Source organism: Vigna umbellata, chromosome 6 (genome assembly GCF_029865625.1).
Source record: "Vigna umbellata cultivar VRB3 chromosome 6, Vumbellata_1.0, whole genome shotgun sequence".
Classification (NCBI taxonomy): Eukaryota; Viridiplantae; Streptophyta; class Magnoliopsida; order Fabales; family Fabaceae; genus Vigna; species Vigna umbellata.
The window spans coordinates 7953136-7971799 of record NC_142170.1 but is presented as its reverse complement, the minus strand read 5'-3'; the positions used below and the strand labels follow the sequence as shown (position 1 = coordinate 7971799).

General features: G+C 36.1%; 3 protein-coding genes across 8 annotated transcripts; all 3 read left to right on the top strand.

The window, feature by feature from the left end:
• The first annotated feature begins 7665 nt into the window (after nt 1–7665).
• Nucleotides 7666–8253, top strand: LOC148196709 (CLAVATA3/ESR (CLE)-related protein 13-like). The gene has a single exon (XM_088092521.1). It carries the CDS (start codon nt 7729–7731, stop codon nt 8017–8019), a length of 291 nt encoding a protein of 96 aa, XP_087948647.1. The 5' UTR covers nt 7666–7728; the 3' UTR covers nt 8020–8253.
• A 1694-nt stretch (nt 8254–9947) lies between these two features.
• On the top strand, nt 9948–14594 carry GTE4 (global transcription factor group E4). Of its 5 annotated transcripts, none has more exons than XM_047304584.2 (5): nt 9948–12207; nt 12298–12343; nt 12419–12529; nt 12653–12723; nt 14266–14594. In XM_047304584.2, exons 1-4 carry the CDS (start codon nt 10561–10563, stop codon nt 12697–12699), a joined length of 1851 nt encoding a protein of 616 aa, XP_047160540.2. In that variant the 5' UTR covers nt 9948–10560; the 3' UTR covers nt 12700–12723; nt 14266–14594. The 5 variants fall into 5 exon arrangements, with proteins under 5 accessions (XP_047160540.2, XP_047160538.2, XP_047160537.2 ...); XM_047304582.2 differs by having other exon boundaries at nt 9951–10353; nt 10509–12207; nt 12419–12723; XM_047304581.2 differs by having other exon boundaries at nt 9952–10353; nt 10460–12207; nt 12419–12723.
• Nucleotides 14595–15102: 508 nt separating this feature from the next.
• On the top strand, nt 15103–18424 carry LOC124830777 (diiron containing four-helix bundle family ferritin protein, putative (Protein of unknown function DUF455)). Of its 2 annotated transcripts, none has more exons than XM_088092513.1 (7): nt 15103–15612; nt 16236–16477; nt 16559–16655; nt 17211–17394; nt 17491–17572; nt 17716–17825; nt 17939–18424. In XM_088092513.1, the coding sequence occupies exons 1-7, from the start codon at nt 15229–15231 to the stop codon at nt 18004–18006; spliced, it is 1167 nt and encodes a 388-aa protein (XP_087948639.1). In that variant the 5' UTR covers nt 15103–15228; the 3' UTR covers nt 18007–18424. The 2 variants fall into 2 exon arrangements, with proteins under 2 accessions (XP_087948639.1, XP_047160544.1); XM_047304588.2 differs by having other exon boundaries at nt 15106–15612; nt 17716–17785.
• The last annotated feature ends 240 nt before the right edge of the window (nt 18425–18664 follow it).

The window sequence follows — 18664 nt, the reverse complement described above, 5'->3', positions numbered from 1 at the left end:
TTGTTTGAAGATTTTTCTCTTTTTTGTATTTGTTTTGATATATTTAATTCATAATAAAGAGACATGACGTATTTTGGTTTTGGTTTTGTCAAGTATTTCACATTTATTTTTGGTGTGTTTAATGTTCAATTTTGTTTTAGGTTACATATAGGTTTCGATTAGAAAAATTAAAATTTATTATTGAATAATATGTTTCGATTAAAAACTAAAGCTTAAAATCTTTTTTTTTTTACCTCATTTTAATATGTTTTGATTGTAGAATCAAAATCAAATGCCGAAAATAATCCGTGTCAAATCTATTTCATGTACTAGTGCATGAAATAGTCTTTTAATTATAAATACGAGCATATTATATTTTATTATTAGATTATAAATTATTAGCACACATTTTAAAATCTTGATTTTGAACTAAGAGTTTGCTTGATTTTTTTTCACTTTTTTATTTGACAATTATTTTCTAAAACAAATTTACATAATTCAGCCATCAATTTCTTATCTAAGATATATTTACTTTTTGAAAATTATTTCAATAATAGGAATTTTAAATATAAAAAAAGGTGCTGTTAGACCAAATATAGTTTAGTTTTGAATTTTTTGTTAATAAGTATTTTAAATATAAAAAGCGTTGTATTATTGTGTCATTTTATACTAAATATAAAATACTTAATATATATATATATAATATATATATTATTTTTCATTTTCCAAAAGTGCTTTTTATTCAAGTACTTAGAAGACAAACTTCTAAAAAAACATAAATAAATGTATTCAAAGAACAATTACTTTCAAATGTTAAAGGCAAAATAAAATTTCATAAAATACAAACTATTTTGATGTAAATTTAAATTTCAGATTGAAAAGAATGAAAAAAATTAATAATATATAAAAAAACTCATAAATTTATTATGTTATGATTTTGAATTAAAAATGATATTAATTTTTTATAAGGATTTAACTTGTGTCTCGTTAATATTATATATATTTTTCATAAATTTCTCTTCAAATTTACATGAGAATCCAAGAAACAATCTTAATATTTTTCAGAGAGCATTTAGATGAACCCAACTGTTTATATAACAAATTTTCTTCTCTATAAGTCTAAGCCGATGAAAAGAAAGCACAATATAGGAACAAAAACGGATAATGCTAGTAGCATATTCTCAGGAATAGAAAACTATGAATTTTTTATTTCCTTATTTTGTACGTGCTTCTTCCTCCTCAAAGCTAACTCCTTTTGCTTGTATTTAAGGTTTTTGTGTGGTGTACGACATGCTCTAGGAAATCATGCTAGCATGATGCTTTAACCTGATTGCTCAAACTAGAATCATATCTTTTTTCTTTGATTCGTTGCATTATATATTTAAGAGATATTTTATGTGGCTTGCATGAACGTTAGAGGAACCCCTATGCATGGATGCATGCATTGAGCCCTTCAAAATGGATGAACACTAGAACTTTATTAGCTTCCGTTCACGGTTTGAAAGGTTGCTTTTTCAAATCATGTTCTTTCCAATAATAAACAATCACTTTCAATGATATAGGTTGTACTACATTCCTTTTTGAGGTTCACCCGAGTAAACACGACATACTTTATTATTGTTTGAAATTTTACTCTAATTTATTAGTTTTACAAAATAGATTTATAGAATGATAAAGTGTATTATATATATATATATATATATATATATATATATATATAATATTTATAAACAGTATATAATTTTCCACCTTCCACTAATTAAATATGAAAAGCAATCATGGGGTAGGGCCGTACGAGGGTTTGACCATTTTATGTTCATTTTCTAATTTACACATTCAACTAAAATTTCATCCCCATCCGAGAATGATATCTCCATCTCATAATATTATTCTCGCACCACATAAAAAAAAGTTAAATAATTGTAAAAAATAATAAGAATGGCTGAATTTGTATCTTAAAAATAAGTATATCAAAACTATTAGAAAAAGAAGAGAAGAGTGTTTTGAACAAGAAGTTACCTCGAACGAGCGGGTTTGAACGTGCAACAAATGTGACCGAGCGGCTCGAACGAGCGGGTCTGAACGTTCAACAAACGTGACCGAGCGGATCGAACAAGCGGTGTATACGTGAACACAAAATGAACGAGCGTAACAAGAAGTGCTTGATCGAGCGGTGTAAAAGTAATGAGAGAAAAATAAAAGTGAATTGTATTGAATGCGTTGAGGGAAAAATACAAGCAGTGTAGTGTATTTATACATGTGTATGACAGTTACAGAATTTAAAATCCTAACTAACTAGAGGCTTGACTTATAATCTCCTAACACCCTCCCTTAATTCAAGCCTTAAGAGATATAACCCCGATCTCTCAGGTGCTCAAATGTGTCAACTTTTAACGGTTTTGTGAAAAGATCTGCCCATTGCCATTTGGTCTTGCAGTAGACTAGCTCAATCTTCCCTTTGTTCACCATGTCCCTCAGGAAATTATACTTAACTTCGATGTGTTTGCTCCTGCCATGACTTACAGGGTTTTTTGCTAAGTTTATGGCAGATGTGTTATCCATTCTCAGTTGCACTGACCTCTCTGAGTAACTTTAGTTCTTTTAACAGTTCCATAATCCATATTCCTTGGCATACGACATAACATCCTGCTATGTACTCGGCTTCACAACTTGATAAGGCAACGACCGACTGCTTTTTGGAGCATGAGATGGGTGCTTCATTGAGGAAGAAAATATACCCGGACGTGCTCTTCCTTTCCACTGGATCTCCTCCATAGTCTGAGTCAACGTAGCCAATGAGCTTCAATTCATCTTTATGTCTCCTGGCTCGAAACAGAATTCCACGATCAATTGTTCCTTTGATGTACCTGAAAATTCGTTTGGCGACAATCATGTGGCTCTTCTTTGGTTGACTCATGAACCTGCTGATTAGCCCAACGCTAAAAATCAAATCTGGTCAGCTGTTGCACAGAAAACGCAGTGATCCAACCATCTGCTTATATGTTGTCTCGTTCACCTCCTCTTCGGCCTCATCTTTTCTTAGCTTGATGTTGACCTCCAAAGGACTTTTAACCGAGTTGCAGGAAGTCATTTTAAATCGTTCGAGAAGCTCTCCCACATACTTTTGCTGATGCATGACAAGACCGGCAGCAGTTTGAGTAAACTCCATTCCTAGAAAGTACTTTAGCTTTCCAAGGTCGGTCATCTCAAACTCGGTTTCCATCAACCTCTTGAACTCATCTATCTCTTCGAGTTTTGATCCTGTTATAAATAGATCATCAACATATAGACACAATATCATTATATTTTTACTTGGACTACCTTTCATGTATAATCCATGTTCTACTGTGCATCTTTCGAAGCTGTGTTTGATGAAGAAGGTATAAATTCTCTTGTTTCAAGCTCTCGGTGCTTGTCTTAAACCGTACAGGGCCTTTTGGAGTCTATACACTTTATGCTCATTACCTTGTTTATTGAAACCTGGGGGTTGCTGAATGTAAACCTCATCCTCTAGAGGTCCGTGTAGGAAGACTGATTTGACATCAAGTTGAAACAATGACCATTCCCTTGCCCAGGCCACTGCAACTACTAACCGAACGGTCTCCAACCTTACGATCGGTGCAAAGACCTCATCAAAGTCTACTCGTCTTTGAAGAAACCCTTTGGCCACCAGTCTCGCCTTGTGTTTTAAGATTGTGCCGTCCAGATTCAATTTCTTCTTGAAAATCCACTTCACTCCAATGTAGTGCTTTCCAATTGGAAGATCAACCAGTCTCCACGTTTCATTCTTTTCTATGGATCTGAGCTCTTCTATCATGGCATTCTTCCAAACCGGTTGCTTTAGAGCTTCATCCTCATTCACTGGTTCGGCCTCGACCATCAACGCAATGTGAACAATATCTCCCTCATCATTAATACCTGCACCAGAGTATATCTCATAATCTGTAAACCTTGGAGGTATACGTGGCCTTTAAGCTATTGCTGAATCGGCATTGCTCCTATTGGTATCTGTGATTTCAGCATCAGAACTCCCGAGTGCTTCTGCCGTTCGGTACATCGAATCTTGACCGTTCGGTTCACAACACCTCTGTCGTTCGTTCAACAATTTTCGACCGTTCATTTCACAACACTTCTGCCGATCAGTCATCAATTCTCGACTGTTCGTTTCACAACACTTCTGCCGATTGTCCAGCAATTCTCCTATTGGTTTTTTCAGGCTGGTTCGTTTGTGATCCCAGTCCCATGTTTCATCCTCAAGCATGATCACATCTCTACTCAGCACCATCTTTTTTGTGATCGAGTTGTAGAGCTTGTACGCACCAATTGGGTGATATCCAACAAAAACCATAACTTCGCCTTTATCTTGCAGTTTTGATCGTTTTTTATCTACAACATGACTAAATGCAAGTGAACCGAACACTTTAAAATAATGAACCGATGGTTTATTACCTGACCATGCTTCCAGCAGTACCTTGCCTTCAAACCTTCTGGTAGGACATCTATTGAGGATGTGAACAGCTGTCGAGACGACATCTGCCCAGAAGCTTTGCGACAATCTTTTCTCCTTTATGAGACACCTGGCCATGTTCATTACCGTTCGGTTTCTTCTTTCCACTGTATATTGAAACTCCCCAACAGTGGTATCAGAACCTGGCTCTGATACCACTGTTAGAAAAAGAAGAGAAGAGTGTTTTGAACGAGAAGTTACCTTGAATGAGCGGGTCTAAACGTGCAACAAACGTGACCGAGCAGCTCGAACGAGCGGGTCTGAACGTTCAGCAAACGTGACCGAGCGGATCGAACGAGTGGTGTATACGTGAGCACAAAATGAACAAGCGTAACAGGAAGTGCTTGACCGAGCGGTGTAAAAGTAAGAGAGAAAAATGAAGGTGAATTGTATTGAATGTGTTGGGGAAAAATACAAGCAGTGTAGTGTATTTATACATGTGTATGACAGTTACAAAATTTAAAATCCTAACTAACCGGAGGCTTTAGTTATAATCTCCTAACAAAAACTACTATTTACATTACTTGAGCTAGCTAATAAAAAAACACTACTTCAGGTTAAAAATAAATTAGTTTAATTTAATTTATTTTGTTGTGTATTAAAAATTCGATTACCCAACTCAATTTACCACGAATTTAACTTACACCACCAACTAATATTATAAAAATAATAATTAAAAATTAAAGTCTTAATTTATATAATTTATAAATAAATTAAACATACAAACTATTTCAATATTATTAATAAATTATTTTAATATTTTAAATATTACATTATCAATCTACATCATTAAAATTAATAAATAATTGCAATGTGAAGTTATGAGAAAAAACTATTAATAATTACATATAAACTCTTTCGTACTAAAGTTGTTTAACCTCTAAATTAAATAAATAAAATTAAACTTGATCTATATTTTAAAAAATTAAAAAAAAATCAACCTAACTCGTAAAAAAAAGTTGATTTGACTCATAAATTAGAATTTATTATAACATCTCTAATTAATACAAGATAACCAAAGAAAATAATATAAATTTTTTAATTATATAATAAATTAAAAATATTTTAATATTTTAAAACTGGCACATACGAATATAATAAAAAAATATATACTTATATACTCATATCTGTTAAATTTAAAGAACTAAATATTAGGGGTTTTCCTAACATAAAATGAGCTCCTGTTTTAGTTGTTACATTTTAGTAGAGTGTATCGGATTTTAGTTGACAAAAATACTCTCATATATTATAGATTCTAGGTTTTAAGATAAAAAACATTTGAATAATATGTGGAAAGGGAATTCCGGAAGGGTAAGTTATTGTCGAGAAAATGGATTTATGAAGTTAACTCCTAAAAATAATTCTAAAAATATTTTTTTTTGCTAAAAACAATATTTTGGAATATACCACCTTCCTATATATAACCAACATCAAAACACAGCAAAAAAATGAAGCTCATGCACATCGTACTAAATGATTTAACAGGAACAAAATATTAAAGAAAGTTATGAACACATAAAATTGTTGTTGTTGACTTTATATTCCTTTCAAATGTTTCATATTGATAAGCATTTTTTCAATTTATTTTTATAAAAAGAATAAAATTATTCTAACAAATTACAAATCTTCTAAATTTGAGTAGATTGCAAAATATTGAGTAGTTTCCAAGAAGAACTGCATTGATTTACCAACTAATCAAAAATCAACCAAAAATTAGTAAACTAGTCATGAACCTCGTGTTAGCTCTCAATTGGACCAGAAAATTACTTTCCAAAGCAAATCACATCATGTAAGTTTATTTTAAACAATTCACATCTCCAACTTGTTTGGTCAATATAAACATGACGTTGTCAATCTGATTTATCATTTGCCGTAGAAGTGAAATTAAGAAAAACAAAACGCATTAAATTTCAAATTGGAATTTAAACTTAATAAATTTTTTACCATCAGACTCATAGTTTAACTTCTACTCCTTTCATTTATATGATTTTATCAAAATTGGTATTAAGAAACTAAATGCTTTGCAACTATTATGGGTTAACGTCTTTTCGTGAAGGGTTTCTTGTTTTTTTTTTGTTTTTTAGTTTTGAAATTATTGTAGAGTTTAGTTTTTTACAAATTTAATAACAATTAGAAGGGAAAAGATATAAAACAACCCTCTAATAAAAAATCAAACAGAGCAAGAGTAACAAATTGCGATGTCGGATTGTTGTGTGTGGGTGAGAGAGAGGATGGAGATGAGAGAGAAATAAATTGGATAAGTGAGAAAGATGAATCATGATTAGGTGAGTGTTTCTGATTTTTTCAGTTTGGACGACTCTAGGGATGACAAAGATAAGATTGAAGTGATAAAGATGAAAAAGAAATGGTTAAGAGGAATGAAGGATGAGAGAGATATGACTAAGTGTTTGGGAATTTCTCTTTTTTTCTTTTAATTTTGAGAATGAAAATTATTCAAATACCCTTGATCTTAAAACTTAGAATCCATAATATATGAGAGTATTTTTGTTTAATAAAATCCGGTACACTTTATTAAAATGTACCAACTGAAAAAAAAAACTTTACTATAATATATAACAAATATATATATATATATATATATATATATATATATATATATATATATATATATATATATATATATATATATATATATATATATCGGATCAATTCACAACTTTTTGGTAAAAAATTAGGCCGAAAAGGAGTCCATTTATATGATTATTCCCTACCGATACATGAATTAGTTCTCCAGTCATTTAGGGCAGTTATGCCAAGTTCTTAATTTTCTGATATGAATTTTATATTTAAGTGAAGCTCATTGAGAAAATTTGGAAACAGAGATTACAAGATTACGAGGAGCCACATCCTTTTACACCAAAAGTTGCCAGGAGATTGTGACCCTTAAACTTTGTAAGGGATAGTCAAGCTTCCAAACTTTCTACAGATGCCAAAGAGTTATTTATTTCCAATTTCATATGTTTTTTTTGCACATTTATAGTTTATACTCCAAACCTAAAGGATTCTTATGTGAGGAATCGTTAAGCACTAGCCTCTAAGTTAATAATTAAACAGAATTCACTCCTATATCTAATCTAAACCTTTTTTTTTATTCTTATTCTGCCATATTATAAGTACCACATATTGGTATGCTTCCACACTGCTCTCATCAAGTTTAGTATATACTTCCTACCTTTGAGCATCTTCTTCAACATTCATTCAGAGTTTCATATCATCACAGCATGGCAAGTACAACAATGCCTCGAGTGTTCATGCTTGTGCTAATCATCCTCTGCACCTTTTTCATCACTTTGCAGGCACGTAATCTCCATGGCCACCCATTCATTCCTCAAAATAATGTTGCAGACAGCCATCATCAATTTCATTACAAGTATTTAGGTTTGGACTTATCAGAACAGCATATGCATGTTGAAGATGCTGCTGCTGATGTCCCTCACAAGGATGGAAATACACATAGACTCGCCCCAGAGGGACCAGATCCTCATCATAATTTTGCAGCACCACCAAATTAATTAAATTAGCTTTGTTGGAATGGAACATGCAAAAAGGTTGCGTTATGAGCATGGTTACCATCTTAATTTTCTTCACCTATTTAAGCTTTCTGGTATCTTCAAATAAACCTAATTGCTTCTGAAACCCAGTGTTCTTGAGCATGTTTAGGTGCAGTTTCAATCATTTTTGTTTGTGTTATTTGTCTCCTTTTGTTTGTGCTGCATTTTGTTTTCCTTTTCCACTGTTAGAGAAAGTTGAAGATCACCTATATATGTGTCAGGATTTGTAATGTAGTTCTTCTAAACACATATATGCCGATAATATATCTCACCTTTCTTTCTTATGTCATCGTTTTTTTTTTAATTATATTGCTTCAGTTCTTCTAGAACTTATTTATTTGCTTTTTACTATGTGCACGACGAGCAGCAAAGCATCACGACCGATTTCATTTTTAAATTAGATTCATCAAATAATAGGTTTACATTTAATAGTTATAATAATAATCAAAGCGAAAATTTTTAAAATAATAATAATAGAAAAATTATACAATATCTAATACTGATAAAATGATAATTACAATAATATTTAATATTTATTTAATCAATATTTTTTTAAATCTATCTCTCTGAATAAAGCTTCAATCACTAGTGCAGAACGGGCTATAGACGTTCGTTTTGTGGGCCTTTTGACGTCCGATCTCCAACGGACGTCTATGCGGGTGACGTCTATGTAGACGTCCGTTGTGCCAGGCCGGACGTTTATACAAACGTCCGTTGTGTCAGGCCGGACGTCTATATAAACGTCCGCTATGTCAGGCCGGACGTTTATATAGACGTCCGTTGTGTCAGGCCAGACGTCTATATAGACGTCCATATAGACGTCCGGCACCTCGACCCTTGACGTCTACTTGGCTGTATTGTTAGTGGTAGGGGCTGGGGGATTGGACGTCCGTTTGTGCACTGCCGGAACGGCCTAAGAATGTAGCCCAGAAACAGTCAAAGGGAGGGAAATCGAGGAGGGAACGACATAAAACGTAGCCCGAAAACAGTCAAAGAATCCGCCCAAGAACACGCAAGAGACTGCAAAAAAAGTACCAAAAACGATTTTTAATCGGTTCAAATCAAAGGTATTTCATCACAGAGCAATGTAATCGGATTGAAAGTTAATTTAAACGGTCCAAAAAAGAGAAAACGCACCTGGAAAATCAATGGAGCAGACAGCGTTCGGGGGGAGAAGACGAGTGTAACTGCTCGCGGGTTCGCGTTTACAATATTAATACTGTTATAGACGTCCGCCCCCTCCCAGGACGGACGTCTATAATATTATAAACGTCCGCGCCCTCCCAGGACGGACGTTCAAGTGGCTGACACATGGGGAGTTGAAACGTTCAATGTTCAGCCTAGTGAAAGTCCGCGCCCTCCCAGGACGGACGTTCAAGTGGCTGACACATGGGGAGTTGAAACGTTCAGTGTTCAGCCTAGTGAAAGTCCGCGCCCTCCCAAGACAGACGTCTATAATATTATAAACATCCGCGCCCTCCCAGGACGGACGTTCAAGTGGCTGACACGTGGGGAGTTGAAACGTTCAGTGTTCAGCCTAGTGAACGTCCGCGCCCTCCCAGGACGGACGTCTATAATATTATAAACGTTCGCGCCCTCCCAGGACGAACGTTCAATATGTGACAATATGTGAACGGACATATATCAATATCTTTTAAAGGTGAAACGGATGTTGACCTCCATTTTAGAAAAGGACAAAATTGATATGTACTGAATAATGGTGGTGAAGGCAGCAAGTGCCTACACACTAAAGCCAACTGGGCTATGATCCACAACTTAAGCCCAAAGACAATAAATCCAAGGCCCGAAAAAACAGCAGCACACCCGCCATTCCGGCGCGTGTGGATCCCTTCCGGCGCTGGGCAGACAGTGCCGGGTTCGGACTGACGAGTACTCATCACGCGCCACACCCCGGCTCACGAAATCTTTTTAATTTTTCGCTAACGAAACCTCGCACCACAAACTCCCGCTTCCTCTCACTACCGCGTGACATCCACGTCCCTCCATCTCTGCCCTCTGATTGGTGCGTGCATCCCACTGGCCAAACCTGTTAGCGAGTTCGCGTCCCAAAAATTGGTGTAAAAGGGTTCCCTGTGACGCACCTCAGACGCGTCACTATCCACTCACCCGGTCCACGGTTCCACACACGCACCTACCGTTGCCGTACACCTGTGACCCGATAAGATGACACGATTTCCCGTTCACTTGCACTGAAAGAGAACCACACCGAGAGTTATAGAGAGAGAATCTCCATCTCCAGAGAGAGAAACTGCGAGATCTGATCGGAGCACCAAGGTAACACAGCTCCAAACCCTATTCTGTGTCCTCGCGACCCTCGCTTTCTTCTTCTCCATCGATTCGTTTCTGTTTTCGGAATTTCACTTGTAGGCTGTCTTACTAGGTTATTCTCCTCCCTGCCCGATTTGTAAAACCCTATGTTCGGATTCTAGGGTTCGGTCAAGGTTTTAGGGTGAGGGAAAACATAATTAGGGTTTTGCATGTATGGCTTCGGGACAAATTGGTGGAGATGATGGCAGCAAAAAGGAGCGGAGATACACCGAGAGCAGGGTCTACACAAGGAAAGCGTTTAAAGGTCCTAAGAACAAAGTCAACGCCGTGAACGTCGCTCCTCATACTACCGCTGCAACTATTACCAACGACGGCGACGACAGTTCGGGTACCATTACCGCCGCGCATTACAACAGTAAGGATAACATCACTGTCGATAACGGTAATACTAGGGCTAAGGATAATTGCAATAACGCCTTGGTTCAGCAGGGCCTGGAGGATGGGAATTCAGCTCGGCCGTACGTGAATCGTGCTTTGAATGAGTCTTCCAGTGTTCCCGGCTTACCAGAATGGTTGCCGGGACCGGGGAGTTTTGTTAGGCTAAGGTTGGATTGGCGGTCTAAGCCGGAATTAATGAGGAGGCTTGAGAGTGAGCTCAATATGGTTAGGAGTTTGGTGAGTAGGATTGAAGAGAAGTTGGGGGTGATTGGTGCGTATGGTAATTCAGATATGATGGTGGATAGCGGGACTGGTAATAGGGTTGGAACAAAGCGTACTCATTCGGAGGTGGCCTCGGCTGTTGTTCCACCACGAGAGCCTTCCCAACCTTTGCATCAGTTGAGCGTATCAGTGTTGGAGAATAGTCAAGGGGTTGGTGAAACCGTTGAGAAGGAAAAGAGGACGCCCAAGGCGAACCAGTTCTATCGCAATTCGGAGTTCTTGCTTGGGAAAGAAAAGTTTCCACCTTCAGGAAGTAACAAGAAGTCTAAATTGAATGGGAAGAAGCATGGTGCAGCTGAGATGGGACATGGAATGGGATTGAAGCTTTTGAAGAGTTGTGGCTCGTTGCTTGAGAAATTGATGAAGCACAAGCATGGTTGGGTGTTTAATTCTCCAGTTGACGTTGAGGGTCTTGGTTTACACGATTATTTTGATATCATCACGCATCCAATGGACCTGGGTGCTGTGAAGTCAAGGCTGAACAAGAATTTGTACAAGTCACCCAAGGAGTTTGCTGAGGATGTGAGACTTACATTTCGCAATGCCATGACTTATAATCCCAAAGGACAAGACGTTCATATAATGGCTGAGCAGCTGTCAGATGTATTTGAGGAGAGATGGGCTGTAATAGAGTCAAATTACAACCACGAAATGAGATTTGACCAAGATTATGGTTCGGCTGGCCCTTCACCTCCACCTCTGTCTAGAAAGGCTCCTGCATTTCGACCCCCGCCTATTGATACGAGACGGATTTTGGATAGGTCAGAATCAATGACCCAACCTCCAAAAATCATGAGCATCACTCCTTCGTCTCGAACCCCTGCTCCCAAAAAGCCTAAGGCCAAAGACCCTCATAAAAGAGACATGACATATGAGGAAAAGCAAAAACTCAGCGCAAACCTTCAGGGTCTACCTTCTGAGAAACTAGATGCCATTGTACAGATCATTAAGAAGAGAAATTCGGCACTTTCCCAGCATGATGAAGAAATTGAAGTGGACATTGATAGTGTGGATACGGAGACTCTCTGGGAGCTTGATAGATTTGTGACCAACTATAAGAAAAGTTTGAGCAAAAATAAGAGGAAGCTTGAACTTGCTATTCAAGCTAGAGCACAAGCTGAGCAGAATGCCCTGCAAAAGGTACAGTTTTCAATTTTAACTTTCATGAGCCAGTGAATTCATTGTCAAACAGTCATTGCTAAATGTACTTTTTTTTTCATGCTTCTGTAGAGTCAGGCACCAGTTATGGTTGAGATTTCAGAAGAAGCACAAACAGGTAATTTTTAATGGTATCATTATTGTGGATCTCATTATTGGATTAATTGATTTATCTTGTTTACCTTTTTATCAGCAGATGAAAGAAATCCTCCCCCATCCTTGCCCGTGCAAGAAGAAGTTCAAGTGGATGGGAGCAAGACAAGTGGTTCAAGCAGCTCCAGCAGTGATTCAGGCTCTTCATCAAGTGTTACTTTGATTAATTATTTAGTCAAGAGATATCTTGACCATTATTATTCTTGCTACTGCATGCTCATTTTTCGTTTTGGTCAAGTGTTCTGTCTGATTTTTATTTATTTTATTCATGCAGATTCTGATACTGGTAGTTCCTCAGCCTCTGGGTCTGATGCTGGGTAATAGAGAACCTAAATTCATTGTCAGGTAGAATCACAACCTCCAAATATTTATTTCGCTATATGCTCTGCTTTGTACTCCCTCTTTTCATTTTGTAGAGTGACATATGTATCTTTCAATGTGATTTTTCTCGTAACTATCATGATTGTTTAACTCATTACTCTTACTGGTTTACCATAAATGTTTTTTCGATTGCATTCATCCTGGTGCTCCATGTTTGTTATTGATTTTACTGTTTACTTTTCTATTCAAGCTTAATATTTCTGCAATTTGAAAATTTAAGACGATCTTGTTACAGGTTTAATAACTGGGTTTTAATTTAAAATTGAATGCAATGACTAGTGGTTATTTCTGGAATGTGGCCTCGTTTTTAGATTCTTTGCATAAGTGCAGTTTTAGCAGTAAGTATTTGATGCCATTTTCTATAAAATTTTACATTTTTTCACGTGCTCTTCGTGTTTTCTTAGTTCGTAGTGTTAAAATGTTTACTGGATTGCACTCTCTTTAGTGTACTTGTTTGCATATGTTCCATGTCCTATTCTATTTACTTTGTTGAGAGCATTTTTTATTAGCATAACATAACCCGTGTCTTGTAATTCCAGATGTGCTGAAGTTTAGTTTCTCTTTGGTAGTTGTCTTAAGAATAATTTCTGCCAAAAAGATTTCTACTTTCTCTCTTATCTATTGTGGTTGAACTTTTTAAACTGGTACGTGAATTTAAGAACATTCATTGTGGCCTGCTGACTAGGTTGCAACGCTGTTGTCTGATGTAAATGTATTTAGTGAGTAGATTATAAAGATTAATGGAAGATGGCCTTAAGGATATACCTCTAGAGTATAAACATAATATTTGCGTGAAAATATTTAAAGCATGGTCTATTGAAATTAATTATTAGTGTGTGAAAAGTCACATTTGCTATCTTTCCTCGTAGTTCTCTTAAGTTATTTGGTTTCTGGAACTGTTTTCAGTACGGTATCCAAGATCTCCTGAGTAGTACTGTGTTTTTCCGTAAATTGTTTTTTTTTTATGTTTGGTTATATAGAAATAGTAGTACCTTTGTTAGCATTATAGCCTCACATCCTGTTATATTGGATTTTATACACGATTACGGTTTGAAATGCTGGTTAATGTATACTCATTACCATCTGCCTACTTAATGATGAACTGATGATTTGCTTTGCTTTACTATATTACATCTCTTGCATTCTTGTGTTATCCATTACAAACAAGAGGAACTGAAAGGCATTGTTGTTGAATGGTATCTTTATCTTGCACTTGTATCTTCACCCCCAAAAGAAATAACAATTCTTTTGAACTTGTAAACATTGCTCCTCGTGCCATTGCAGGACAAGTCTATAACGCTTACAATTTACATATATTATCTATTTATGCGATAGCGATTTTCTATTTTCACAACGTAACGTAACTTTTAATGTAACATGTGAATTGAATTAATCAATGTTGCAATTGTTCAGACTGTCCGAGTTTATTTATTGATCATAAAATTTGTGAACTACTAACTTTTTATCCCTTGTTGTTTTATTTCATGTGGATTTGGCATATCTCAGATATTTAAGATTTGCTGGTGATGTGATTCTTGGCTGGTTCGATTTCCGGTTTCCAAATTATTCATCCTAATTTAGCTGTTGGTTTGTAAAGGAAGCATTATAAGGGCCATTGCTGTAAAGCATTAAAATTACTGATGCAGTGTGGAACTGTTGCACCATTGCTATAAGGCTTTATTTGTGATTACACGAACTCATGTAAATTATTTGGTAGAATGTGATGATAGTTAGAAAGTTCTCCGTAGCGGTGTACATTGCTAACTACCGCTACACTGACATGCAAAGATAATCTGTAATTCAAGTTCTTGAAGTCATTATTGGTTCACATGGTAGATGTCAATTTGTGTGTCGAAATAGTATTCAGTTGTAATTACTCCTTCAAACAAAGCGTCAGATATTTTAACAATCTTTCTGGTTGTATAAAATTTTCATAATAATTTGTGAAGAGAACAATTAGAATAAAAATAAAATGAATTTCTTCTAATAATTATCGATTAATGGTAGTTTTCAAGGATTAGTCGCTAAAAATGATAATTTGAAGCATTCCCCAGCTTTTTTGGAAAATTAATTACTTTTTAAGGTTCAAAGAGAAAATTGTAATTTAATCCTGTAGTAAAAAAAATATTGCTGTACTAAACGTACAAGTACGAAAATCCTCAAATTTGCATTGGTTGTATGTACTAAACAAATTTTTACGACTATTTTCATTGATTTAAATGAACGGATTAAAATAAATTTTGAATTAGACGTACAAGTACGAATTTAAATTAAATTAAAAACGTAGCAATACAGTTTAAATACAGCTTAAATACACCTATTTTATTTTATTTCTGACTCTGCACTGCAGTGGTTAAACAAAACTGAGTGAGTTATACGGTGTTGGGCATATTCTGAGATTAAGAAAGCTTGGAGGAAGAGTAGGAGCATAATCATAAAGCTTGGAGGGGGAGTGAGGAAGCGGAAGTGATGCAGCTTCTGAAACTGGAAGCAACGATGGTATCACTTTCGGCCTCGCATTTGAAGCCCAGATGCTTCTCCTCTTCTTCTTTTTCATCTGGTGTCAAGGTTTGTCCATGGCGTGGCCTGGATGAATGGAGGGAGAGCCATCTGAACGAGAATCGCAAGTGGGGGGAGCATGGTCCAGAGCCCCTACCCCTATTCTGTGATTCCACTCCATTGGGGCAAGCTTCTTCCTTGGCTGAGCTTGGTTCTATCGTTCTTTCCACCAGCGACCCTCTTGCCAAGTCCCAGCTTTCTCACATGGCTTACTCCATGTGGCGCCGCCAAAACCTTCCCCTTGGCATTTCCGTACCCCCCTCTCGCCCCGCCCGACCACCAAATCCCCAACTGGTTCCCTTCTCTCTATCACTTCTTTCTTTTTTATTTACCTTTCTTTTCTGTTATATTACAAATTATATCATTAAGAGCTAATTGTCCCAACACTCTGAATCCTTAGAACTACAATTAAGAGTAGGTAATTATACTAGGCAAGACTTGTTTTGAGGCGGACTAATATTTTCTTGTGGCATTCCGCAGGAGTTTGGAAAATTATGTATTTTTGTGAGATTTTCATGGGGAAAAAAGTATATTCCGATATGATATGATATGGGTTAGGAAAGTTATTTAATTGATCTTTATTATGATTGCTAGTAGTTTTAGTTTGTTCGGTAACTTGTGTTCACCATTTACTGATAAGCTTATACATTGCCGATAAATGGTAATGTATCCTTTACAAATATTATGCAATTATGTAAAAATGTTCTTTTACATTATTCTTAGTGTATTTACACTGTATTGTATCTTGATTGTTTTAGAATTTCCTCATATCCTCCATGTTGCATTGCTCTAGGCTTAACAGTATTTTTTTTTTTCTAAATAATAATGACATGTTGATTCTTCAAGTTGAAGGTTTAATTTTCTTCATGAATTTCACTTTGTCTTGTGCATAATGGAGTTGTTTTCTTTGACTTTAGGTTTCTCCTAAGGAAATCCCTGCTCCCAAGGACTCGGGTTTGCCCCTGAATGCTTATATGCTTCATAATCTGGCACACGTTGAGCTCAATGCAATTGATTTGGCGTGGGATACCGTTGTCCGGTTTTCTCCCTATAGTGAAATTTTAGGGGAGGGGTTCTTTGCCGACTTTGCTCATGTTGCTGATGATGAGAGTCGCCACTTCTCTTGGTGTTCACAGAGGCTTGCTGAGCTGGGTTTTAAGTAAGGTTATTTGTCTTTACAATTTTTTTCCTGTTCTAGTTAATTTAGTTATGCTGATCTTTTGAATCTTCTTCCAACCAGATATGGTGACATGCCTGCTCACAATATTCTATGGAGGGAATGTGAGAAATCATCAGACAATGTTGCTGCACGTTTGGCTGTGATACCTCTCGTCCAGGTTAACCCCCACCTTCATTCTTTCTTTGACATGTTTGTTACCATTTGGTGAAAAACTGATCAATAAATATGACAATGTTGATATTTTGATGAGATTGTATTTCTTTTTCAAGCGTATGTGTATCAAGTATGGGTTATGTGAAATAACACTCATTTTATGCTTTGAAAGCTGTTGGTTAGGTTAGACTTCATTGCCTATGTGAATAATCTTTTTCGTTTTTATTTGTGCTTAGAAATGAGTAATAGTAATACTTAGTTATGGGCCTCTGACATTTATCTGGATTCTCGAGCACTTCATGAAGATTTCTACAGGAATCCTTTTTACACTGCCTAATTAGGGCTCATAGAATAACTCTTTTGTTAAAGTTGATGATTTCCATCAGTCCACAACCATATTTTACATCAACATTTTTGCCCATTGGCGTATATTTTTCACTAGCTATGACCTCTTGCTGAAGTGGGAGATGTTCTTTTCTGAAAATTCCTGGAAATGCCTAATTACGCAAGCTTTGAATCATGAGAGTTGTTCTAAATGTATTATTTATTTCACTTGTAGGAGGCTAGAGGACTTGATGCTGGGCCACGCCTGGTGAAAAAATTAGTTGGCTTTGGAGATAATAGGACATCTAAGATTGTGGCAAGAATCGCTTATGAGGAAATTGCACATGTAGCAGTTGGTGTCTACTGGTTTGCTTCTGTCTGTCAAAAAATGAATTGTGCTCCAGGCTCCACTTTTAAAGGTTGTGAAGCCTGGATAATCTTTACTTATCTGCTTAGATACCAACACACTGAAGTCATGCAATTTTCAACATTAATGTATTTTTGCAACCATACAGACTTACTAAAGGAATACAATGTGGAACTGAAGGGCCCCTTCAACTATGCAGCTCGAGATGAAGCTGGCATTCCCCGTGATTGGTAAGAAATGATCCCAATTGTTTTCTAGGTTGTACCTTCGATATTTCAGGCTTATATGACTGTCAAGATAGCTGAAAAATTCGATTCTACCACTTCACCTCCATATGAACCTTAACATTTTGGTTTCATATGCTGCTGTCTAGGTATGATGATGCTTCCATGAGCAATCAGGACAAGAAAGACAAAGATGGCCACAAGAAACAACTCTCTGAAGTAATTTTATTTTTAAGATTATTATGTTCAAAATATGTATGTCAGTTTGCATGAGATGACTACATTAAAGTTCTTTAAGTTGTGACTGCATAATCTACTTAGACTTTTTCCATCTAGCTGTTCTTCTGGCTTGAGATTGATGTGTTGTTACAGGTTTACGAGAGGCTGGCATCCATCGTTGCTATGGAAAAAGAGAATTCAAGTTGGACCAAACCGCCTGAATGATCTTGGCACCATATCATGAACAATTGCTATTTTCAGCAGAGAAAGATATAAACTGATATTGCAAGTTTGGAACTTATCTCATCAGCCGTCAACAAGGTGGACTACGGTATTATTATCATATATACTTTGAAGGGATAAAGTTCCATACACTCGTTTGGTGATGCAATTTTTTGCCACTGGCAACGTTGTTTGACTGCAATACAAAGTAGTAATGGAAATTCTGAAGTTCAATCCTCCACGCGTCCACTATTGATGTGAAGCGTAAGCAAAATGAAAAGGAAAAGATGTTCTTTAGTTTGAGTACATAGATTCTGATGTAAGCAGCATCAATTTTTTAATGTGTATGATATCAGAGAAGTTAGCGTGATGTAAAAGTTGAATGAAGTCAATGGTTATTCCTTAGCTTATTGGATAGTGTGCCGTGTATGTATATGATATCAAGGAGTCATTACATTCTTGTCATGTTTTTATTTTACAATTATAAAGAGAGGATCACACAACAAAAATTAAAAGGGCAAGAGACACAATCATGAACTCAGTTTCAAAGACTGTCACTTTATAAGCTTTAAACTTTTAATATAAGTATCATGTTTTTAAGAGTTTTTCTAGAGACCACGCTTGTTGAATAAATAATTTTTACAATGTCAATTAATA

Bases quoted from the DNA above. Each gene is read 5' to 3' on its own strand.
- LOC124830777 (XM_088092513.1), top strand. From the start codon at position 15,229: ATGCAGCTTCTGAAACTGGAAGCAACGATGGTATCACTTTCGGCCTCG. The intron at 16,656-17,210 runs GTTAACCCCCAC...TTTCACTTGTAG, and splicing joins CTGTGATACCTCTCGTCCAG to GAGGCTAGAGGACTTGATGC. The intron at 17,395-17,490 runs GTTGTGAAGCCT...GCAACCATACAG, and splicing joins TCCAGGCTCCACTTTTAAAG to ACTTACTAAAGGAATACAAT.
- LOC148196709 (XM_088092521.1), top strand. From the start codon at position 7,729: ATGGCAAGTACAACAATGCCTCGAGTGTTCATGCTTGTGCTAATCATC.
- GTE4 (XM_047304582.2), top strand. From the start codon at position 10,561: ATGGCTTCGGGACAAATTGGTGGAGATGATGGCAGCAAAAAGGAGCGG. The intron at 12,208-12,297 runs GTACAGTTTTCA...ATGCTTCTGTAG, and splicing joins AGCAGAATGCCCTGCAAAAG to AGTCAGGCACCAGTTATGGT. The intron at 12,344-12,418 runs GTAATTTTTAAT...CCTTTTTATCAG, and splicing joins TTCAGAAGAAGCACAAACAG to CAGATGAAAGAAATCCTCCC.